This window comes from Astatotilapia calliptera, chromosome 15 (genome assembly GCF_900246225.1).
Source record: "Astatotilapia calliptera chromosome 15, fAstCal1.2, whole genome shotgun sequence".
NCBI classification, from domain to species: Eukaryota; Metazoa; Chordata; class Actinopteri; order Cichliformes; family Cichlidae; genus Astatotilapia; species Astatotilapia calliptera.
In genome coordinates this window covers 34,555,241-34,577,633 of record NC_039316.1, presented here as the reverse complement: position 1 = coordinate 34,577,633, position 22,393 = coordinate 34,555,241, and the positions used below count along the sequence as shown (strand labels likewise).

Below are 22,393 nucleotides of genomic sequence, written 5' to 3'. Positions count from 1 at the left end.
AATAAAACATCCAGAGAAACGTTGAGAAAAACTTACCTTTTAGTTGGAATAATATATGAGAATAAAATCAGACTGATTAAAGTTTGTATAAATGGCAGGGTGCGTTCAGTGCCTTGCTCAAAAGCATCTGGACCTTAGTTCAAGTCTGGATTAATGAGGATTCTTATTCTTCTTTCAGTGCCCCTTTCATACTCCTCTATCACCGTGTGCCACTAGTGCCAGTTCCAAGCCCGGAAAAATGTGGAAGATTGTGTGGAGCTTTTTGATTAAGTCACTTTGCATTAATCATACAAAACACAGATCTAAAAAAAAAAAACAGATACAGAAAACACATTTATTTATAAATGAAATATACAAACTAAACATTTACAGGTTACTCAATAAATAAGCACCATTCCATGAAAGATTGGAAGAAGTTGCTACTTCTTGCGACGGTCATGTTTCTTTATGATGTCCAGGAGGTTATTTGTGGTAACCAGTGAATCCTCGTGGTCCTTCTTGTTTCTCTGCTTTTCTCTCCTTTGCTGTTCATGGAGGTGCGGTGAGTTTAAGAGCTGAGGGGGCAAAATGGAGCCAGTGGGTTTGACTCGACTCACCACCTCCAGGAACAGCCGTTTGTTGTTGTTGTTGAGAAGAGTGATGGCTGTTCCTCTGTGTCCAAGCCGACCTGCTCTTCCCACCTAGATGGGAAAAAAAGGTAATATTAGATTAGCTGTTGTAATTGAAAGGTTTTCCTAATGAAACTACATCAAAGTGATACTAAGCAGTGCTGACTAACCTGGTGGACATACTCATCCATTGTGTTTGGCATATCAAAGTTAACCACCAGTCTGACATTGACCAGGTCCAGCCCTCTGCCCAGAACACCTGTACTGATCACTACCTCAAAGTCACCATCCAGAAGACCCTGAAGAGAAAACCACAATTAGAAGTCTGTATGTACCACATACAGCAGACATTAATAATGAACTGCATTTACTGGCAAGCCTGTTTTTATTAGCATGTTGTTCCCATAATTATATTTTACACACAGCAGATAACAAAGCAAGGTGTCCATAAAATAATTCAGCATATTTATGTCTGATACAATCAGCCAGTAAAATTACATACTCTAAAAGTGGGACTCTGGGATTATAAATCATTTTGACTCCTAATAATTTAGATTTATTCTAGATTATTTCAGGCCTTGTCTAACTGTTTCAATAAAGTCACACCTCTTTAGTCACCTGTTCACCTATAGAAGTTGTGATCTTGGAAAAGAAAAAAATTGTCAGTATTTAAGAAGAAAAGCACGTAAATGGAAAAACAGTGTTTTTTTCTGCATTGTGTCTCTTTGCATTGGACATGCAGACTAAAGCTGGATCCCTGGGGAAAGCCTCAGCTGTGGGTATCTGTCTGTGCTGTTGAAGATAAACACTTTAGGACACCAAACATGGAAGTATTGTTTGGTTTTTCTTCCCTGTGCATGTTTTCCCACTGGTCTCACCCGGAGGATGCGGTTGCGCTCCCACTGGCTCTTGTCAGAGTGGATTGCCACGGCAGTGAGGCCCGTCACCTTGGCGACTGCCTCGCAGAGCAGATCAGCGCCGAGTTTACTCTCTACAAACACTACCACTGGAGGCTGGTACAGCTTACCATCCTGAAAAGTGACAAAATAATTTTTTTTTTAACATTTTACATATTTTCTATACAAAAATATTGCCAAAAAAGCTATACAACTAATACATTATGTATACTATGTGCCTGTAGAGGCATCTACATATCTGGATACATTCCAGCACTCCAACAGGTAACTGTAACTTGACAAGACAGGAAGGAAGAAATGCATACTCCCAATCATACCTTCTTAATTTCACTGTTCTTTAGGAGAACATTCTGTAATCTTGAGCCAACTATTATGCACTATGCTGTAAGACCTGCAATATATGAAGCAACTGCTTTGATTCGTTTTTGAGTCATGTCCACTCCAGATAGTTGGTTTTCTTGTCGTGTCTTGTCCAAATCCCAGTTTTGTACCTCTGCAATTCCACAATTCACTCACCACTCGTGAGACAATAGCTTTACATTATGAGTTACTGAGTTATAAGAAAAGAGTCTTATGTTACTCAAACTACAACCTAAGAGCACTTTTCTACTTCAAGTTAATTAAAGTCGACCATTTCTGTTTTATATAAACAGTGCAAACTATTGCTGGGATTCCTGGAGTGGTGCCGTGGCTCTGTGCCCACCTGTTTCCTTCAGATAGAGGCCAGAGTGTCCACAGTGGCTGTCTAAATATGGCAGAAGGGGAGGCTGGTTCTTTATTGGACTTTATAATATTCCCACCAACAATAGCCAGCTGTTAAAATACCAAGCTGGTATCAGTGCGTGTCAAGACTGAGCAGTAAATGAACTGTAACCTAAAACTGATCTAATGAAAAACTTTGTGTTTTTCTTCTAAAGTACTTTCTTTGAGTGCAATGACCAATTAGACCTTTTTTGAATTCAAAAACTAAAAATATCTACTGACCAGTAAAAGAAACCATATGCTGGCAGTGGAGGTGTGTCCAGAAATACTCCACTTATAATAAACCTTTTAAGACTTCATGATTTTTAATCTAAAAACTCAAAGTTAAGATTGAAAAGCATCTAATCTATGACCTACGTTGAGAATCTCAAACAGCTTCTTCTTTTTGGAAGGTTCCTCTACCCAAAGCAGGATCTGTCGGACGTTGGCGCACGGCTGGTTCTTCTCCCCAATAGTGATACGTACAGGGTCACGGACCAACCGGGCAGCCAGCTCCTCCGTCCCGGTGGGGATGGTGGCCGACGCCAGAAGAGTCTGATGTTCTTCTGGGACTTGCTCAAGAACCTCCAGAACCTGCTGCTGGAAGCCCATCTTCAACATAGTGTCCACCTACAGGATGCAGCACAACTTTCATGTTGCAGGACTCTCAAAACTGATTTGAATGATGAATACTTTCAAAAGCTGTCATTATGTTGTTTGTTCTAAAAGACACAACTTTTACATTACTAATCCTTAAAGCTATATAAATTGAATTGAACTGAATTACTTTGTCTTAAAGTGCACAGTTTTTGTCAATTGTGAATTTCAATATGTTTGTCCTACCTCGTCAACCACCACAATCTTCACTTTGTCAAGCTTCAGCTCTTTCTGCTTCAAGATTTCAATGAGCCGCCCAGGAGTAGCGATGACAATCTAAAGGAGATTTAGAAATGAACAAAACCATGGCATGGGACAAATGTACAGCCTCAAGCTTTGACTGCAGCAGGAGGAAATTATTGTTTAAGAAAAACAAAACAAAACGGAGACTGTACTTTGATGCTGCTCTTCAGGCGGTGGAGCTGTTGGGGAAGCGGCATGCCTCCGACCAGCAGGGCAGTTCTCATGTTGGGGAGTCCCATCACAAGCTCCTTGGCCTGTCTCTCTATCTGAATGGCCAACTCCCTGGTGGGGGTCAGGATCAAAGCCACAGGGCTGCCCACACTGTGTGCCGATTTCTGAAAGCAGAAGCAATGTTGCACACTGCATGTCACCAAGAGAGCATTTGTGAATTTTTAAATGTAAAATTGTTTGTGTCTTTTTGAGAATACATTTATTCAATTCGACTCTTTTATCTGCAGAGGTCACTGGCAGCTACGGAGCAGCTTTTCTGTCAGATACTGGAGTCTAGTGTCTTCCTAAGGGGTAGCTCAGGAGGGCAAATGCTTGATACAAAAGCAGATTCAGTCCAGATTTACATATTTACATCTGGGCTGTGGTGCTATTTATCCAGGCTGTAGAAATGTCTGCCTCCTCAAATATAATTTAACTTGATGGCATTTGCATGTGGCATATTAGCTTCAATACTGTACCTCAAGTGCCCTCACGACCACTGGCAGCAGAAAGGCTACAGTCTTCCCCGATCCTGTGTCAGCGCTCGCAATCACATCCCTGCCTGTGAGGCCAACAGGGACCATCTGTATCTGGACTGGGGTAGGTGTGTCATACCCCGCCTTTTTCAGGTTACCACTTAATGTGGGAGGGAAGCTGCAGTGCTCAAATTCAACAACAGGTCTTGCGACATCTCTCCCCTGGGTTTCTATGCCCAGCTCCTGTTTAATTCGTTGCACTTGCTCCTCTGTTAGGCCTGATATGAACCGATCTTCCCTGTAGGAGTAGCCTGGTTCACTTTCAACCACCCTACCAGGGTCAGCAGCTGGCTGTTGACTTTGAACAGTCCTTTCATGTCTATTTTGGTCCTTTTGCATAAATGCATCTGCCCCAGTCCCCATGCCCATTTGCACTAAATGGCTGGCTTTGCATTCGAGACTGCAAACATCATTATCTGTAGCATCACAGATGTACTCTCCATAGCGACCACACATCACACAGACAGGTTCTCCTGGCCCAGGCCATCTCTGGTTCTTTTTAAATGATTTCACTGGTTCCTCCTCCTCATCATCATCATCAACATCACTGTCATCTGAGAGGGAGCTGTGTCCATCTTCGGGTGCTAAGCTCTCTGCAGCTGCGTGTGTTGTCGCATCTCGTGTTTGGGTGTCTTCACATGCTTCCTCGCTCTGAGCAGGTGTCTCGGAGCTACTTTTGCTATCCTCCTCTTGAACAACTTTGCTTTTCTTAACCACAACTTGAGCCGATCCCTCGGCAGGTCTCTTCACCTTCAGGGCTCGTGGCAGAAACATGTTTAAATACTACCTGTAACCACAACAAAGCAGATGTAAACGCTCAGTTACGCCAAAAGATTTAGGTGACATGTTATGGCAGCAGCTGCAAATAAATTGAGTATGAAGAACCTCCATAGCTCACTTTTTTAAAAAGGGCCAAATTGACTTTTTCCAAATAAAAGTTTTAAATAACTCCTGCTGCGAAGAAACCAAGTTTTTGAGTATTTTGAAATTACACTTCTGAGCCACCATTTGGTTGTTACTTACAAAAACAACATTACCTCTTCGCGTCAAATCCTCCGACAGTCGCAAACAGTTCCCGACGCACACTGATGCCGCAACATTACTTCCTTTGCACGTTGGGAATTGTAGTTCGTAGAGCTGAGTCGCTTTCCCCCCTGTTATTTACATCGCTGTCTTTAGCAAAATTGTATTTAAAACATGACGTTTTAAAAATGTGTATCTTTGTATACTGACCTCTTCTTATTCATTTCATTTTTTTAATATGTCATATTTTACGTTAAGGGTGCGTTCAGGGTAACAGAGTATGAGTAAAAGTAATAAAAATGCAGCCCATTAAACGAATCCGGGTTGGAAATTTTGCAGTGTAGCAAGTTAATGCCGTTTTACCGACTATATTGCGGTACAATATGTTTGTGGGCGGTTGATTCCAAAGAATTAAGATAAAAGTGTTAAAATTCCCAGTGGAGTTTGAAAGCACCGTTCACACATGCGCGTTGGACAACAAAACGTGCAGAGCTAGAGAAAGCCTCAGTGCGGCAGGAAAACCGCATCACGGCACCGAATAGAGGACCGAATGCAAAACACACAGGTTATTCATACAATGACACATGGCCATGAAAGGAAGAAGCCGTCTGCTGCCAAACAACTCAAATAATGGAAATATTGTTGTTTTCATTCCAGTCGACGAGCATTTTTCCCTCCTCTCTGATTTTCAAGGAAACCTAGCTTGTTCAGACGGAGAGCCTTTCAACTGGTAGAAAACAGAATGGATGAAAAACACCAGGAGTAGCGACCTATTGTGTGAACGAGACCGAAAAAAACAAAACAAACCTAGCCCCAAGAGCATTTTATTACTGGAAGGACATGCATATCTGTGAATAATCTGCGGAAAGACAGACCATCTCTTCAGTTTCCAGCTGTTTATAGTTTTCCACCAAATTCCAGTACTGGGATGCTTTCGCTTCGTAGGGTTTGAGGGAACAATCAGGGGGTGAAATATGGGTGAAGTTCAGGACGTCAGGGATGTTAAGAAGACGTTCGTTGCTCCTGCAATAAAGTCTTTTGAGCACTATGACTTTTCCCGAGCCAAAATGTGTTGCAGCCTCACATGGTTGGTGGCCAAAGCATACGGGACAGGTAGGTTCATCACCGCACCGACTGCAACAGTTAACCGGACGCAGCACGAGTCTGTTTATGATTTTAATGCTTTTCTTTTGATTGTTTGTTTTTAATGCATGCTTGTCAGAATCCAAATAAACCCAAAGCAACAAATGTGTAATGGAGATTTATGATTTATTATCAGTCAATTCCCATATGGGCTGGTTCACATGGAAACTACCATCGTTTGCAGTCATTTCTTATGAGGAAAGCAATACGTGTTATACCAAACGAAAGAAAGGTTAAAAAAAACCACTTCCTGTGGTCCCTAATCAATGGGGTGGGTGGGTGGTATTTAATGGAGAATACTTATAGAGATATTAAAGTACCTGTTTCAAATGATGTCACCTCCAGGGTGCTGCATCCATGTCAGAACTGCAAAGTAAATAGCCTGCAAAGTAAGTATGGCCTGACATCCTGTGACACCTAACGAAGTGGATGTAATCCCACAGTTTCAGTGGAATTAGCATTAAATACTATAACTGATATAGGGGATGCATGGATGCATATCCAGCAATGCAGTGATAATAAAGTGGCAAATCAGTGTGATTATGTGGCTCCCATTTGAGCATCTATAATAGAAAACTACAGCACAAACATCTGTTTTGGTGGAGTATCCACATCTTTTTTGGATGCACGAGGTAAAATGAACAACAGCGGGAAAAGGTGCTTTTTCAATTTTATAAAAAGGATCCAAGCAGTAACTGCAAATGTGTCTTAATAAATGCAGTGCAAGATCCTTCTGTGCTATCCTTTTCCCATTTTATCAACTCGTTCATCTTTATCTCTTTTTTTGTTGTTATTGTATTATATTCCTGATTCATACACATCGTCTCAGTTTATTTGAGAGCGTCATTCCTTGTTTCTGTGTTGCTTATATCTCAGCAAACATGAGATCCCTTGCTGATTCTCTTGTGTATTTTCAGTCAGAACTGAATGAAATGGGCTGATTCCAAAAATACAGCCCCCCAGAGAGGGAGGGGAAGGGCAAGAAAGAGAAAGGGAGCGAAATCATCTCCAGATCCCAGCCTACGCTGCTGTGAAAGCTTTACATGCATCCGCCTCATTAGATTGAGGCGAGAATACATCAAGAATATGCAGTCGAGTACATGCGAGATGTGAGCTGTACAGCAGATCATCTGCTGTCAGGAGTCGCTGTCAAATGCTATCCCCCAACATTTACAGTGTCCTGATTCAGAACTCAGAACAGCAGCGCCATTTAATACCAGGTAAAAACCAGAGGCTGACAGACAATGAGTGTAATTCCCTCTGTATTCACTTAACAAGACGTTTTTCCGGATGTCCTTGTTTAAAGTATTAAGTTGTAACAATGACTGAATGGAAGATTGTGAGTCTGCATGAGTAAAAGCTCAAATACTACCAAGCTAATGAAAAAGATAAAACCGACTTCTTCATGCTCAACGTTTTCTTTGTCCTTAAAACGATTAGGAGCATGCCAGAATATAAACCAGGACACAAAATGTTGAAAGATAACATAAAAAATCGTCTCCTAAGCAGCTCCAGAGGTGGTGTTCCGTGAGCTCAGCCTGACCTCTGACCTCTCCCTGTGGATGATGAAGGCGGTGCGGGGGGTTAATATAAAGACAGTGTATTTTTTGTTGTTTGTTAGGATCCTTAATATGAATATAGTGCTGACAGGAAACCCTGTAACCTGGATAGTTGCTACTTCTGCCTGCGATTCTCTGCTGTAATAACACTGTGTACAGATGACCTTGCTGATAGCGGTCAGTCAAAGCAGGTGATTCATTGACCTCCGTGTGCATGTGCTGGAGGATGGGCAGCATAAAGCTGTCAGGGTGTGGATCACCACTCGCACACACACACACACACACAGGCTTTTATCCTAATTAAGATCCATTCTCCGTGCCAAGGAGACAGGGACGAGCCCTGCGTCTGTTTTGCTTGCAGACATAATTTAATGTTTTCAAATAGTCTCATTTGAAAACGCTTAATCGTGGCTTCCTTAATCTGCACCAGGGAAAGAAGGGTTTGCAGTAGCTTTACTAACAACTGTGCATAACATACTTTATGTTCCCAGACGTGGATTTGTGAAAACACTTGATAGAAAGGTGTGGGCCAGAATTGCTCAAATTATTTGTACGCTATCCCCCGTGCAGTGGACTTGCCTGAGGTAATGAACACACATGCACACACGCTCACGTGCAGCCTTTCTCTTTGATGAGGCAGGCAGTGAGAAGGGTGTTCCCAGGGAGCTGGAAGCTGCAGAGATACACACTCGATGAATCGATCAGGTTACCGCTCATCCTGCAGTTGCTATAGCAACGCCAAGGTCTATCCACACATATCCATGTGATGTTATTGTCAAAGCATGGCAACGAAAACAAGTAGTTGTGCCAAAGTATTGCTAGACAATCTGTCCACAGAGGGAAAAATCCTCAGTGAAGACAGATTTAGAATAACACGGCCCAAACTTGATATTAGCTCATCTGAGTTTATCCTATTTTTTTTTAATCGTATTAGAAAATTTAAATGACTATTCATTAGAAAGGTAGAAAACTAATGCTCCAGAATGCTTTCAGCTGTTTTCCTCTGTTTACATCAGCGCTTTTAATTATATACTTGTTTACCTTCTCGTATATGATCCTCAATGATGTGGCAAAGCAAGCAATTTAGAAACATGCTGATGTTTGCCAGCATTTTAATGTCTAATATGAATTGATTCATAAATTGTTATTTAAATGATTTGGCGCCATGTTGCTATTAAGCTCTGCTTGTCAGCTGATTCTGCTTCCTCTGCTCTATCACGCAGACAGCATCCCAGCAGACTTGAAGGACCCTTTCTACACAGACCAGTATGAGCAGGAGCACCTGAAGCCTCCTGTGGCCAGCCTCCTGCTATCTGCAGACCTCTACTGCAGGGCCGGCAGCCTTATCCTAAAGAGTGACGCTGCCAAGCCGCTGCTGGGTCACGATGCTGTCATCCAGGCGCTAGCTCAACGCGGTCTGTACGTCACCGACCAGGAGAGACTGGTGACTGAGAGAGACCTGCGAAAGAGGCCTCTGCAAATGGTAGGGGAGCTGTGTGAAAGCTGATAAACTGTACACAGTAAAGATTCTTTCTTATGTGCGTGAATTTAGTAATGTATTAGGCGTGCACCCAGCTGTTGGTGGTAATACAGTGGTAGTAAACCTTTGCTTTGCTTTCTCAGTAACTCAGACATCTATCACGCATACAGTCTCCTTCCTCTTCCGATTATTTGATCTTGCTGTTGCTGAAACTTTACTTAAGCAGACATTCTGGTCTGTCGAGGTGCAGAAACGCATATTTTTACGCCTTCATGCACTCAAATACAAGATCACCCTGCAGCTTTTTCTCTCCCAGCTACATAGTATATTCACATTTCATGGTTTCCATAGAGTATGCTGTTCCTTTAGAATATTAGAGTAAATAAATGCATTTTACTTATTAGCTTGATCAAGCCAAGTTTAATATTGTTTGCTAAGGTACTAAATGTATTCCCTTATTTAAACTTATGTGCAAACCTTTATTGCTTACTGATCAGGACATTTTTTTCCTTCCATTATTTGTAAAACATTTCTCTATGGTAATTCAGGTAAACATGACAAACCACAGTAGTTCTTATTCATGTTCATATATATACAGTTTGGCTCATACTAAACTGTGATTAAACTACTTTGTGGAAATCACATAGTCTCTTAATGGAGTATAGCTGGACACCAACAGCTTCTACACATTGCATTAGAATAACAATGCAAGATGACCAAAGTGTAACAAGAGAATGCAACAAGATGGAGAGTGTCACTTACACACATCTCTCATACAGATTTTTGTCTTGAATTTGTCATTTCTCAAGCCGATTCACACCTCAAGGCTTTTACTGCTCTGTGCAGGTTGGTATTTTCTTCATGAAAGCATGCTGTAGGGTGGGATTTACTGTACACTCGCAGCTCCTCTCAGTCTGTCAGTGTCAGAGATGAGATGACTTTGCAGGAAGCATACTGCGTGAGATTGAGGTATCCTCATTATTTTGGGGCAAAATCTCAATAGGAGGCTTTATTGCTTCAGTGAATTTGCAATTGCAACACAATTAGCACACAGTATGCCTGCAGTCTGCTTGTAGAGTCTTGCTGGTTTTAATTTCCCTCCAATGCTAATGTAAAAGTTATTTAAGTTTTGTTTGCGGTTACGTTTAAAGCACTTAGTTTCCAGATTACAACAAGTGTTTCAGTGCAACCATTTCTCCCAGGTTTAAATTTTAATGGGTTTTTAAAGGTAAGGGAAATGTTGCACGTGTGAGTGTTATTTGGCTAGTCTCACTAATAATAATAATGGATTGCATTTATATAGCACTTTTCAAGGCACCCAAAGTGCTTTACAATTCCACTATTCATTCACTCACTGGTGGAAGCAGCTACAGCTGCCCTGGGGCAGACTGACAGAAGTGAGGCTGCCATATCGCGCCATCGGCCCCTCTGGCCATCACCAGTGGGCGGTAGGTGAAGTGTCTTGCCCAAGGACATAACGACTGAGACTGTCCGAGCCGGGGCTCAAACCGGCAACCTTCTGGTTACAAGACGAACTGCCAACTCTTGAGCCACAATTGCCCCAATGCAAGGATTCTTTATTTGATTGTAATTCACTGCGGTTCATGGCTGAATGTTGTGCTAGAGGGTGTCAGGATTTGTGTTTGTGTGACAGAGCAGGTTTTTGTGAATGTGAAAATGAGCTGTTAGAAGAGTGTGAAATTACTTTCCTTTTCCATGCTCTGTCCTGGCCTTTTTCTTCTGTTTTAATCATCTCTTCTTATCTTCTTTCTTTCTGTGCTTTTTCCTTACTCCCTAGTTACCTTCCTGACACTTTCAAATCCCCTCTTTTACTTTATTTCCAAATCTTTCCCCTTTTTTAATCATTCCCATTAAATCCAATCACTTCCCTCTCTGTGTTCACTTGTCTTTTTCCTTGCTCCTTATTCCTCCCACCTCCTGTTTTGCTGTATCCCGTTGCTTTGTTCTTGGCTCTTTGTCTGCACCACCATTGGTCTTTGTCTGTTAAAAGTTGTCATTAAATCCTTGGTATTTCCAAGACTGGACATTAAATGAGACACGAAGATGTGATTTTTCTCAGTTTTATAAATGTTACCCAACAAGTCGACAAACAATCTAAACGTCCGGTGCAGACAGATTCTATGTAACTCACACAAAGTGTACAAAATCTGTGCAGTGTCTGAATTACGTTGATGTGAGAATAAATAATAATCCACTGAACTGACAGCTAGTGCATTGTCTTCATGAACACTGCTGGGGCAGCAACCTGACCCAAACCGAGCAAGTGTTTCCACTAGTGGAATGATTGCAGTTTGATAAGCACTGCGAGACAGTATTAATATTGATCAGCTGGCTGCACACTGCAGCTCAAGAAGAGCTTTATTAATTATTAAGAGACTGTTTGAGTGTCTACCTTGGCTGTTAGGTGTCTGACGTGAACTCATGTGATAGAGAAAAAGGCATTTCTTCTGGAAGAATCAGACAAGGTGGTTTGCTGTGTTGAGAAGTTTTAGTGAAAGAAAAACATCACTGCTTTTACTCCAGAAGCAGAGACCGAGCACCTGCCTGCAGCTGTATATGTAAGCTGCTCGGGATAAGAGCACCAGCAGTGTCGTTAAATAATGCTTCGTGGCATTTTGGCTTAGCATCTTTTTTGACTCAGCAGTTTGCATGAAGAATAAGAATATTCAGAATAAGCAACTTTAGAGGATGTTGAAGGCAGCTTTAGTAGGTCAGGCAGCTACAGAATCAGATGCTGCTGACGTCTCGTCTGACACGTGTCAGGACCGAGCACACTGCTGACATTTCGTTAGGTTGCCGACTCGACGTTGCTTTATAGTCGTATTTTTCCTTCCCTCTCGTTTCTGCCACTATTCTGCCCACTCAGCCTTCTCTCTTCTGCCATGTGACACATTTCTACACGTGAAGATGCAGAATCCAAATCGCAGTTTCCTCCCACTCGGTCGCCTACACACATTCTGTATCCCTGACTCTCCCCACCTGTAGTGCTCTCAAAGAATAAAGAGGGATGTCAAGGTGGGCAATACTGAAATATTGTTAGCGTTAAACATTGTCACTCCCATGCAGCACTACAGCGAACACAATTACCTGCTGAGAAAAGCTTTAATTGCTAGGCTTGTGCTCATTTGTGGAAGTGCAGTGGCCTTCTTTGAGTGAGTCCTCTGGAATGATGGAGGATTTATTTAAAACACAAAGGTGTGTACTGCAGCAGGAATATCATGTTTGTGTTGTTTCACTGTACATGTGGCATGTGACAAAAAAGGAAGTTTGAGACAATAATCAACAGATAATCCTTATCAAATATCAAGCAGTGTCTTCACTTGAAAAATTAATCCTGGAGAAAGTCACTCTGTTGCCATGGTGAAATTAAATTATATTGGCTGGGGTGAGAATGTAGCCAAAGGACAAACTCTGTGTGTGTGTGTGTGTGTGTAACCTACAGAAGAGGATTAGAGCCAGTAAAAGTCTATAATTTGGGGTCATGACTTTTTGAGTCATGTTATGAAGCTATGAAGCTTAGACTTTTGAGATTAAAGTCAGACTTTTGAGATTAAAGTCAGACTTTTGAGATTAAAGTCAGACTTTTGAGATTAAAGTCAAAATAAGATTAAAATCAGACTTGTGAGATTTAAGAGAGATTTATAAGATTAAAGTCAGATTTAAGAGACTGACTTCTGAATTTTGTGATGACATGCAGAACAGCCTAGTTACAGTATAGTAATTGGAAACAATAGATTCCAAGCATATGTATGTTTCTTTAAATAATCTCACAACTGAACAGTGGATGTCATAACTATTTAATTTAATAAAGCAGCAGTAAATAGTTCATGATGCCGCTATGAGATTTTCATTATATATTAGATGATAATGCGTTTATTTTGTGAACTGTACGCTTTGTGAACTGGTGCTTCTGCTGGTAGTACCACCGGTAGAAGCACCACGTCCTTTTTTCTGGGTTATTTACTGGCTTTATGTGTCTCTGTGACTGTATATAAGACGAACAATAAAACAAAAACAGGGTTATAGTCACTATAGTCATATTCTTTCAGAGGTTTACCTTATTGGTAGCTATGCTCGTTATATGTATGCGAACTTAATTACATTCAACCTAGTTCTGACCCTCTGTTTAGCTGCCTGCCAATTATATAACACATTTATTGCACAAGTTAGACTTTCACATTATATTCAAGCTTCTTAATTTGAGCCCATTTGGTCTGGAACAAACTGGACGAGGAATGTCATCTTGCAACATGCTAGCTTTGAAGCATCAAGAAACATAACTGTGTCATACGTGCATTACCTCTGCAGGACAACAGTTCCCTCTAGCAGCTGATAATACAACTGTTTTTATTGCTGGTCTGTATGATAGGACTTGTCCTACATTAATACTTTATTTATTTAAATAAAGCTGCTACTGATAATGTGATGAAAGGCCTGCACATGGACACCATATCAACCATTTTAAGTACATTTCCATCCCAGTTGGATTTTCGTCAGCTTGGAGTGATGAAAAATGATTGCAACAGCCATATACACACTGTGTGTACCAAATATTAGTTTTACTGTGACAGACTGATTCATCAAGACATATATATACCATGGATGGATGGAGGAGCGTACACTTCCTCCTGTTATTCTCCCTCTCCTTTGCTGCCTCCATCACTCCTCCTATTGGGCAGGCACTCCGTTTCCATGGTTACACACCAGTTGGCTGGGTGTTGCGTTTGTGTGTAGGTGGGCGCAAGAGTGGGGGTGCTTATGCTGCATATGTCGTTATTTGCGATATGAACTTGTATGTGCAGCTGTGTGCTCTGTGTGTGTGTAGTGGCTGTTATAGTAGAGGAGATGGACTCCAGGAGAGACGCCGAAATGCAGGATTGATAGAAGCACACGGCAACGCTGTCACGCTGCTTCGTGTGCAAAGAGGCACACACAGAAGATGAATTCAGAAAATTATGTGCCAAGCATGTAACAACACACTTGTCAACATCAGACCGGCTTCCTCAGAATCTTTTTCTTCTTGTATTGCAACTGATCTTGTGAACAAAGACGAGCTGAAGCAGCAGGGTTGAAGAGAGGCACATCCAAGTTCTTTCTGTCTTTGCTGGCCTCAGCGGAGTCACAGGCAGGAAGTTATGCTTAATGCCAGCAGTGACTCAGGGCAGTACAGTATGGATGGATAAGCAGCGAACCACATTACACAATGTCACGTGATGGCCTGAGAACTGCGTCTTTCTATAGTAAATAAATGCTTTTATGCTAGTGGAGATCTGGGGTAAAAATCTGCAAAGTCAAACATGTGGAGCAAGCCACAGTGCTTGGCTAGCAGAAATCCAGAATTCCCGATAACTGGTAAAATCAGTCAGTGCTCTGCAGAAAATCTGCAGCAGTGTTTCCTGTTTTTGCTGATCCATTTAGCCTGTGAAATAGAGACGATCCACACATGAAAATATGTCAACACAGAGGGAGTTTTCAAAGATGATGGGAGGACTCGGAGTGCATGCATTTCAACAGAGTAGGTCAACACTGGATGGAAGCCATGGTACTGTCCCTCAGTCAAGTTCCAAGGGTAGCTTTGAGGTTTCTAAATAATTGCTAGCTTCGGGTTTGGAGCATATGGAAGGCATGCTGGTTAAGTGCTGAATTCCCACAACTGATGCCAGCGTTCTCAGTTGGTGTTTTGTGCATTTTGTAAAGAAAAGGTAATTAAAGGCACAGAAAACTGGAAGGTTTTAAATTTTAGGTTTATAGCAATGATCTTCATAAAAACATTTAATCTCTTAAACCTGCAATTCTGTGTCACACCAGAAGCTTTTTCAGGGAAAATGCAACATTAACTTGTGACAGATCAGGCAGAATTACTGGGAAAAGGCTTAAAGTTAATTAAACTGTCATGCATTTGTGTTGGTCAGGCCACCATTTTGGTCTTGACTGACATTGGTGTGAAAAAAGTAAAGATATAAATATTCTATGCAGGTGTCTGTGAAGGTTCTCAGTCATTCAGGTCATTGGAGCTTGCAAAGAAAAGCAGCTGGACTTCTTTAAGTTGCTTGAAGACATTTCTTCAAGCAACTTAAAGACTTTCGAGGATGCCAATGTTCACATTTTGGACAGAGAGGACAGATGGTTTGAAAGAGGAGTGAAAGAAGCCATCTATGTCCACTGTGAGCGACCATCTTTGAACAGAGGCGGTGGTTTACAACACCAACTGTCTGCCATCTATAATCCAGTTTTGAGTTCCCCCCCCAGACGCCTTAACGCCCACTCACATCCTGGGCCATCTGACCTCAGGAAATCACATGATAAGGTGGGGCCAGGTTTCACAATGAGCTCACCCAAAACCCTGGCTGATTGGGACCCACACCCAGTTTCACACCTTGGCTCAGGCGATTAGGGGATCATCAGGGGGTCCTTTTGTCCCTCTGTGGGGGGTTACTCCCACTAGGTTTAAATCTGGGACTCCCCGCCATTTGACCTTAGAACTGAAGAAGCTTCTCGGATGAGAGGTGAAACGTCTTCAAGCAACTTAAAGAAGTCCAGACGCTTTTCTTTGCAAGCTCCTTTGACTATTCCATGCAGGATTAATTGTAATAACTTTGTTGATGAACTTCACATTTTCTTGGTTTCCTTTAGTGCCAATTCATTAATTTTCATTTGAAGTCTCACTGTGTGGTTGTTAGATTGTTCTTGTCGAGTTAGTTCCTGTAGTGCTCTTTGTATAAAAAATAATCTTCCTATGATTGTCTAAAGCTGTTATGTGGCGGCTGTGTGCAGGCAGGAAAAGGACCCAAGGTGCAGACTCCAGAGACAAACGTAAACTGAAACAGCTTTAATGCTGAACTCAAACAGAACAAAAGTAAGAATCCAAATAACTTACACGGGCAGACAAAACACACAGCTAGATCAGGGTAGATCGCAACAATAAAAAACTGAAACATAGGGCTTAAATACATAGAGGGAGCAATCAGGGAATGGACAACAGGAGGGAAACACAGCTGGGGCAAATCAGAACTGACAAGACAAGGAAGCGTAAACTGAACACACTGAGATAAGACAGAGACCTTCAAAGTAAAACAGGAAACACATAACACAGACTGAACAAAAGACACAGACTCACATGCAGGCACTACAACAGAGGGAACAGAGACGTGGGACCAGGGCAGACACAGACACTGACTGGACACGGGGATATAGCGGACAGGGAAGACAGCAATTAAGGATTACACAGAGACAAACCATAAGACATGACTCTAACAAAAACCCAAAGACTAGAAATTATAAATAATATAATAAACTCAAAAACCCTGGGTCAACAACCCAGGCATCCTAACAAAAGCACCTGGTAACTGGGACTATAGCAAATCCTACTCATTTCAGCTCCTTCACAGTGGAATAAACTCTAAAAAAAGATAAAATCTTAAACCTTGTTGGGGTTTTTTTCTCCTATTTTCACTCCATGTAATAGAAAGTAAAGCTCTCTCGGTCCAGCTTTTTGCCTTTCCTTTGGTACTTGTGTTGACCTTCAAAAAGAGAGGTACAGCTGAGTGGTTTTCCATGTCCAGCTGAGTTGGCGTGAATTTACCTGAAGCTAGACAGTTTCAGTTTTTAGACATCTGCCCCAGCATCGAGACTCAGTGCCAGGTCAGGAGAGCTTTAATTCTAAAAGCAGACTGCTTTTCAATATTACATCACCCCTGAGTATGTGTGCTACCATGGCCATGTGGTCGCACAGGAGACCATTGTGCAGAAGTTTGGGAGGATCAGCGAAGCCTCGAACAACCAGAAAAACAGACACAAGCGGATCATTATCCATGATGACTCAGTGCAGTCCTACAAGCTTTTATTGTAAGCGAGTATTGTTTAGTCATTAACTCTGTCCAGATCATTTTCCGTCGAAATAAACTCAGTCTATAGAAGCATCTTTCTCTGAATACCTGTGTCAGGGATCAGCAAGCAGCTCAGAGCTCTGACATTGAGATTTCGGTTTATTTACAACAGATTGTGAGGTTGAAAAAAATCGTCACACGCGCTGTCTTTTGTAGGTCACTGCGGTTCATATTTGCAATTCTTTTGTGCTGTGTTAAATCAGGCTTCTGTGGTGGATTTCCATCTTTGCTATTTTCCCCCCCTTCTTCTTTTTTTTTTCAACCATGAAGCCATATTAAGGATGAGCCGTGTTTGCCTTCTTTGTGTTTGCCCGGGTGGAAATACAGAAAGCCAGCAATACAGCAGCACAATAAAAACAGGATATTGACCGTGAAGCAGCATCTTCTCACCTCCTGAGAAATCTAAACAAGATTTATAGACACAATCAGCTTAGATGAGAAAGCAAAATAGTGTGTGTGTATGTGTGCTTGTGTCTGTAACCTGTTTATTCATTAAATCAGAATGACTTAGCATTTAACTATTTGTACAGTTTTTGTAATCGCCATGAGATAAAAGTGATATCTTGGGGATGAATCGAATTAAGGGACAGAGAAGCAGCCTTATGATTAAAAAGTCTCCATCAAAGGGCATGAATAAGTGACATTTCCCCCTCTTTCAGCCATTTAGATACCCTCCAGCAGGGCATTTGATCTCTGAATACCCCAGTGGAGCTACTTCTAGCCAGAGCTGCTGCAAGGTTTAATATGTGCAGATGCATGAATATGAGGTAGAGCATCGTTGAGGGGAAGCATATGTGCTCCACAAACCAAAAGGTTAGGAAACATGACATCACGGGATAAAACAGAGGAAACAAGCCTTACTTTAAACAACAGGGAGGTCTGCAGTCAATGAGGAAAGCTGACCCTTTCCTCTGGCAGCAACCTATCTGCCTCTTCTCCTCTTTCTTTACTCTTTCCTTTGCATCCATCCAGTCACCAAAGGCTTTCTCTCGTCTCCTAAATTTCATTTGACATTCACACATGGTCAGCTGATCCTTCACAGTCCATTTGTTTGACCGTTACACGGAGCAGCGACTCTCCCGAAGAAGTGGAACACCCCAAGCATGCATTTAGCTCGATGAAAGCTTGGACCTTTAAAGAGGCATTTTCAGCTTTATTCAAATATAACAAGACAGTTACATTTGTTTTTTTTGTTTTTTTTTTGGAACATGGAAACACAGAAGCTAATAATCTAATCCTTTCAAAGTGGGGAAGTTTAGTGTAGCACAAATACTGTGAAATGTTGCTCTGACAGTGTGCTTTTGTTTCTCTTCCTAACTCTTGACAGTTTCCCACTTGATTTCATGCAATTCACAGTACTAAAGCTTTTTATTTTAAGCTTTTTATTAATAATACTTCAAACACGTTGTTTAAGGATTTAGGTGAAAATAACTGAATGCTTACTGACTCATCTGAGCTCACGTAAGCCGTTCTCCTACTTCAGCATCGTCCTTTACAGTCTCAGTATTGGGTCAACCATCTCCACGGCAACACAACACAAAAGTCGCCATCTTCAGTTCTCATGTCACGAATGTTTACACAAATAATCAAAACTGCATTTTTTCACATTTAAGCGCAGACAGAAGGTGTCATTGTCACGGCGGGGTGCGCCGGTGTGTGTGTGGAAACAGGACCCAAAAGCAGATGACGATGAGGAGTAGTAAGGTTTTAACAGAAGGTGAAGCTTTATTGCGATGCCGGCAGGAAATAAACCAAGAGACCAAAAACACTAAACTGGCAAGACACTAAGAAACAAAACACTAAAGGTACTAAGACCAAAAAACTATAACTATGACTGAGGTGAGATTAAACAGACGAAAACTATAACCATGACTGCGGTGATGTAAACAGACGAACCGACAATGGCATGGAGAAAACAAAAGGCTTAAATACAGACATGAGGTGATCAGGGGAAGTGGCGACACATGGGGGAAAACAGCTGACAGACATAAACCTAATGACAGGACCAGGAGAGGAAAGCTAAATACAATAAACAAAGAACACATGACATTGCCAGAATAAAACAGGAAATACTAAAACATGACAACACAACTTAACAGACCTAATACGTGATGAATAATTACAAAACCCCAAAACATAGAAAACCAAGAACAATAACTGCCTAAACTAAAGGAAAATAGGAAATAACACAAAACTGATCACATAACAAAATGAGACAAATACAAAGAAAACTCAGAGTGCTGGGTCGGAGACCCAGCCTGTGACAGTCATTTTCTAAAGTATGCTTGATTCCAGTTCCACTAACAGCCGAATGAACGCGCAGTCCTACGCTAACCTCTTTCACCCACACAGTAGTATGTTTTCATTCAGTCCAATTAGAGGCTTCAGGTCTGCGGTCGAGTAAACAACACTTACTCTCACTGTTGTCATTTTATCTCGTCAGACCGCAGCCAATCCAAATCGATATTCTCACATTACTCGGCAGAGGGGGAGGAGATGTGAGAGAGAAAAGGAGCCCTCAGAGGATTTACGCTGCTCCCTTGGCCTTTAAAATTGATGTTGCCTGGAGTTGTTCATTTTGTTGTGGAAATAAAGGGCAGATTATGGATATGTGTGCGCACACTTTCTGTTGTTTGTATGTCTTTGGGACACTGTTTGGACAGGCTAAATGAAGGCCAACTGGAAGCATCTCGGCAGTGTATTATTAAATGGGTTTGCTTTGCCGCCTGGTTGCCAGATAGTGGAAATTAGGCATTGGAATAATGAGACGGCAGATAGAAAATTCATTTCAGAGATACAAATAATACATTTGTGTCATATTTATCGTCACTTACATTTGGACTGTGTGGGGGTTCTGGCTGTCTTAGCAGGTCATTTCTAGTACAAGTTACCAACCTTTGTTGACCGAGTCAGCCTTTTTACTCCACGTAAATAAGTAAATGTGGACTCTTACTACTCTGCCCTCTTTCACCTTATAAATGGCTCACGAATATCTTTCTCCAGAAATACCTTTCGTAACGTTGGCTCTTTTTGTCTAACTTTGGTCGACTGCATAATTGTGAATCTTCACAAGGACAATCAAAGTTTCAGCCTGATTAACTTGGTTAGCTCATGGAAAGCAGTTTGATTCCTTTTGTGTGTGGAGGACACACGTGGTATCACTCACTAACTGAGTGATTTAAAGGCAGGAACTGAAGAAAAAATGTCATTTGCAAAGTAGAAAATCATAGAAGATCATAGATCATATCATTTCTGTGCATGCAAAGATACAATAAAATATGCTCAGTTTGCAAACGTGAGAGAATAGGATTCCCTTGCTTTGTCCTTGAGAAGTAATGTCATCATACAAATTAGGGCTGGGCCATATCATACCTTTCACGGTAATACCGGTATAATGCTGGGCAACGATAAGAAAAGGAAATATCACGATAGAATATGGGTAAAACGCGCATGCGCAGTGCCTTTGTTTTCATACGCACATGACGGAAAAAGCATGGCGGCGACGGAGAATGAGAAGGGCGAAAGCGGATCGTTGAATGAAACAGATGAACCAGAATTGGTTTGTAAAAATGCTGCAACTTCAATGGTGTGGAACTGGTTTAGCTTTCGTCCGTCAGATACACAACAAAGCACTATTTTTGGTAGAGCATGCTAGCGGGCCGTCGTTATTACCGTGTTTTTTGAAAAACGTTTACTGACCTCGAAACAATTTTATGTGGTACACGGCGCTCGAAAATCTGTCAAATGTTTTAGTACGACTTTGCTAAGCTACGAACCCGCACCGCTTGATGGATTGTCGGAGCATTACGGCTATCGTAGGCAGGAGCCTCGCGGAGTGATACGTACTGTGCGTCAACATAATATTACCGTATTGTGTATGTATAACCTCTTTTTAAGTTATGCTGAGGATATGTCGGCCAATTTCCACTGGAAATGCCTTTTGGTTAAACTGTCAGCGAGGAATTTGCATTTGCACTGTTAAATTTTTACATAACTTTAATGCACATAAAAAACAGCACTAACAAAGTTGTGGAGTTGTAAAGTGTTTTGTCAGTTATATCGTTATCGCAAATTTTCAAATGTCGTGATAAATATTTTTGGTCATATCGCCCTGCTCTACTACAAATTATGCATTTTTTCTGGCTTTGACTTGATATGGTTAATGAGCATAACTAATGGTGCGTTGTTCAAAAAGAAACTAGAAAAGTGGACATAAAAATATAGAAGAACCAATCAAATTAATATTTTTTAGTCATGATGAAAGAAAACAGACTGGTCATTGATGCAGATGTTTGCTAACATCATAAAAACAAAACATTGTAGTAAGCAAAGGCTTTAGCTATTGTAGTTCTCAAGTATAGTCTCAAATTATTGTAAATACTTTCTGTTGTGCAGTCTGGCTATGCAGAGAGCTCAGGCTTGAAAGGATGTGCAGCAGGTGAGGGAGGTTAAGAGATGGAAGTCTGCTAATGAATATAGAGCGTGTGTTTAGAAGATGGAGGAAGTATTTTGAGGAGCTTGTGAATGAAGAAAATGAGAGAGAGGAGGATGGATTGGGGAAAGTTGGTGACTCGGGAAGTCCAGAGGATTAGTAAGGAGGAAGTGAGAGCAGCTGTGAAGAGGATGAAGAGTGGAAACACAGTTGGTCCAGATGACATACCCGTGGAGGTATGCAGATGTGCGGGCAGCAGATTTTTTTGCTTAACAAAATCTTGGGAAGTGAGAGGATGGCTGAGGGATAAAGAAGAAGTGTACTGGTACATGTTTTCAAGAACTAGTTGATGTTTGGTAACAACAGAGGGATAAAGTCAATGAGCCATAACATGAAGCTGTGGGAAAAATTTGTTGAAGCTAGATTAAGAAGTGAACTACCGATCAGTGAGCAGCGGTAGATGTGAGGGTTGCTTTGAGAGTGTTGATGGAAAAGGATAGTGAGCAGATCTGAAGGAGTGGCACTGCGTCTTTGTGGATCTAGAGAAAGCATATGATAGGAATTAGGAAGATAGGAATTATGATACTGTATGAGGACAGTAAGGCAGTGGTGAGGTGTGCAGTAGCAGTGACAAATGGATTCAAGTTGGGAGTGGGATTACATCAGGTTACATAGCCCCTATTTGTTTGTGATGAGAAGGAGCCAGTGTAACAAGGAAGCTGTAAGGAGCAGGGGTAGTGAAGGTAGAGGAGTTTAAATACCTGGGGTCAACCGCTGAGAGCAAAGGATGGTGCCCTGAGAGGAAAAGAAAAGAGTGCAGACAGGCTGAAGTGGATGGAGACAAGTGTCAGGGGTGATTTGTGACAGAAGGATAGCAACAAGAGTGAAAGGGAAAGTTTACAAGAAGGTAGTGAGCCCTGCTATGATGCTTGGAGAC

At 41.5% G+C, this 22,393-nt stretch overlaps 2 protein-coding genes across 7 annotated transcripts in view; one reads left to right on the top strand and one right to left on the bottom strand.

Annotated features, from left to right (window-relative positions):
• Positions 1-320: 320 nt before the first annotated feature.
• On the bottom strand, positions 321-5,036 carry ddx59 (DEAD (Asp-Glu-Ala-Asp) box polypeptide 59). 3 transcript variants are annotated; one of them, XM_026142462.1, is made up of 8 exons: positions 4,936-5,036; positions 3,856-4,699; positions 3,319-3,501; positions 3,110-3,199; positions 2,645-2,896; positions 1,487-1,639; positions 779-907; positions 321-680 (listed from the first exon to the last, which is right to left on the bottom strand). In XM_026142462.1, the coding sequence occupies exons 2-8, from the start codon at positions 4,684-4,686 to the stop codon at positions 420-422; spliced, it is 1,899 nt and encodes a 632-aa protein (XP_025998247.1). In that variant the 5' UTR covers positions 4,687-4,699; positions 4,936-5,036; the 3' UTR covers positions 321-419. The 3 variants fall into 3 exon arrangements, with proteins under 3 accessions (XP_025998247.1, XP_025998245.1, XP_025998248.1); XM_026142460.1 differs by having other exon boundaries at positions 4,950-5,036; XM_026142463.1 differs by lacking the exon at positions 4,936-5,036 and adding an exon at positions 4,811-4,925.
• A 334-nt stretch (positions 5,037-5,370) lies between these two features.
• camsap2a (calmodulin regulated spectrin-associated protein family, member 2a) overlaps positions 5,371-22,393 on the top strand; it is a 43,875-nt gene continuing 26,852 nt past the window's right edge. For all 4 annotated transcript variants that reach the window (XM_026194647.1, XM_026194646.1, XM_026194645.1 and 1 more), the window contains exons 1-2: positions 5,371-6,048; positions 8,861-9,120. In XM_026194647.1, coding sequence (XP_026050432.1) covers positions 5,910-6,048; positions 8,861-9,120 — 399 coding nt within the window. In that variant the 5' untranslated portion in view covers positions 5,371-5,909. The remainder of the gene's footprint in view (positions 6,049-8,860; positions 9,121-22,393) is intronic.

Bases quoted from the DNA above. Each gene is read 5' to 3' on its own strand.
- ddx59 (XM_026142462.1), bottom strand. From the start codon at position 4,686: ATGTTTCTGCCACGAGCCCTGAAGGTGAAGAGACCTGCCGAGGGATCG. The intron at 3,200-3,318 runs GTACAGTCTCCG...AATCTCCTTTAG, and splicing joins GCCTGAAGAGCAGCATCAAA to ATTGTCATCGCTACTCCTGG. The intron at 908-1,486 runs GTGAGACCAGTG...TTTTCTCTTCAG, and splicing joins AGCGCAACCGCATCCTCCGG to GGTCTTCTGGATGGTGACTT.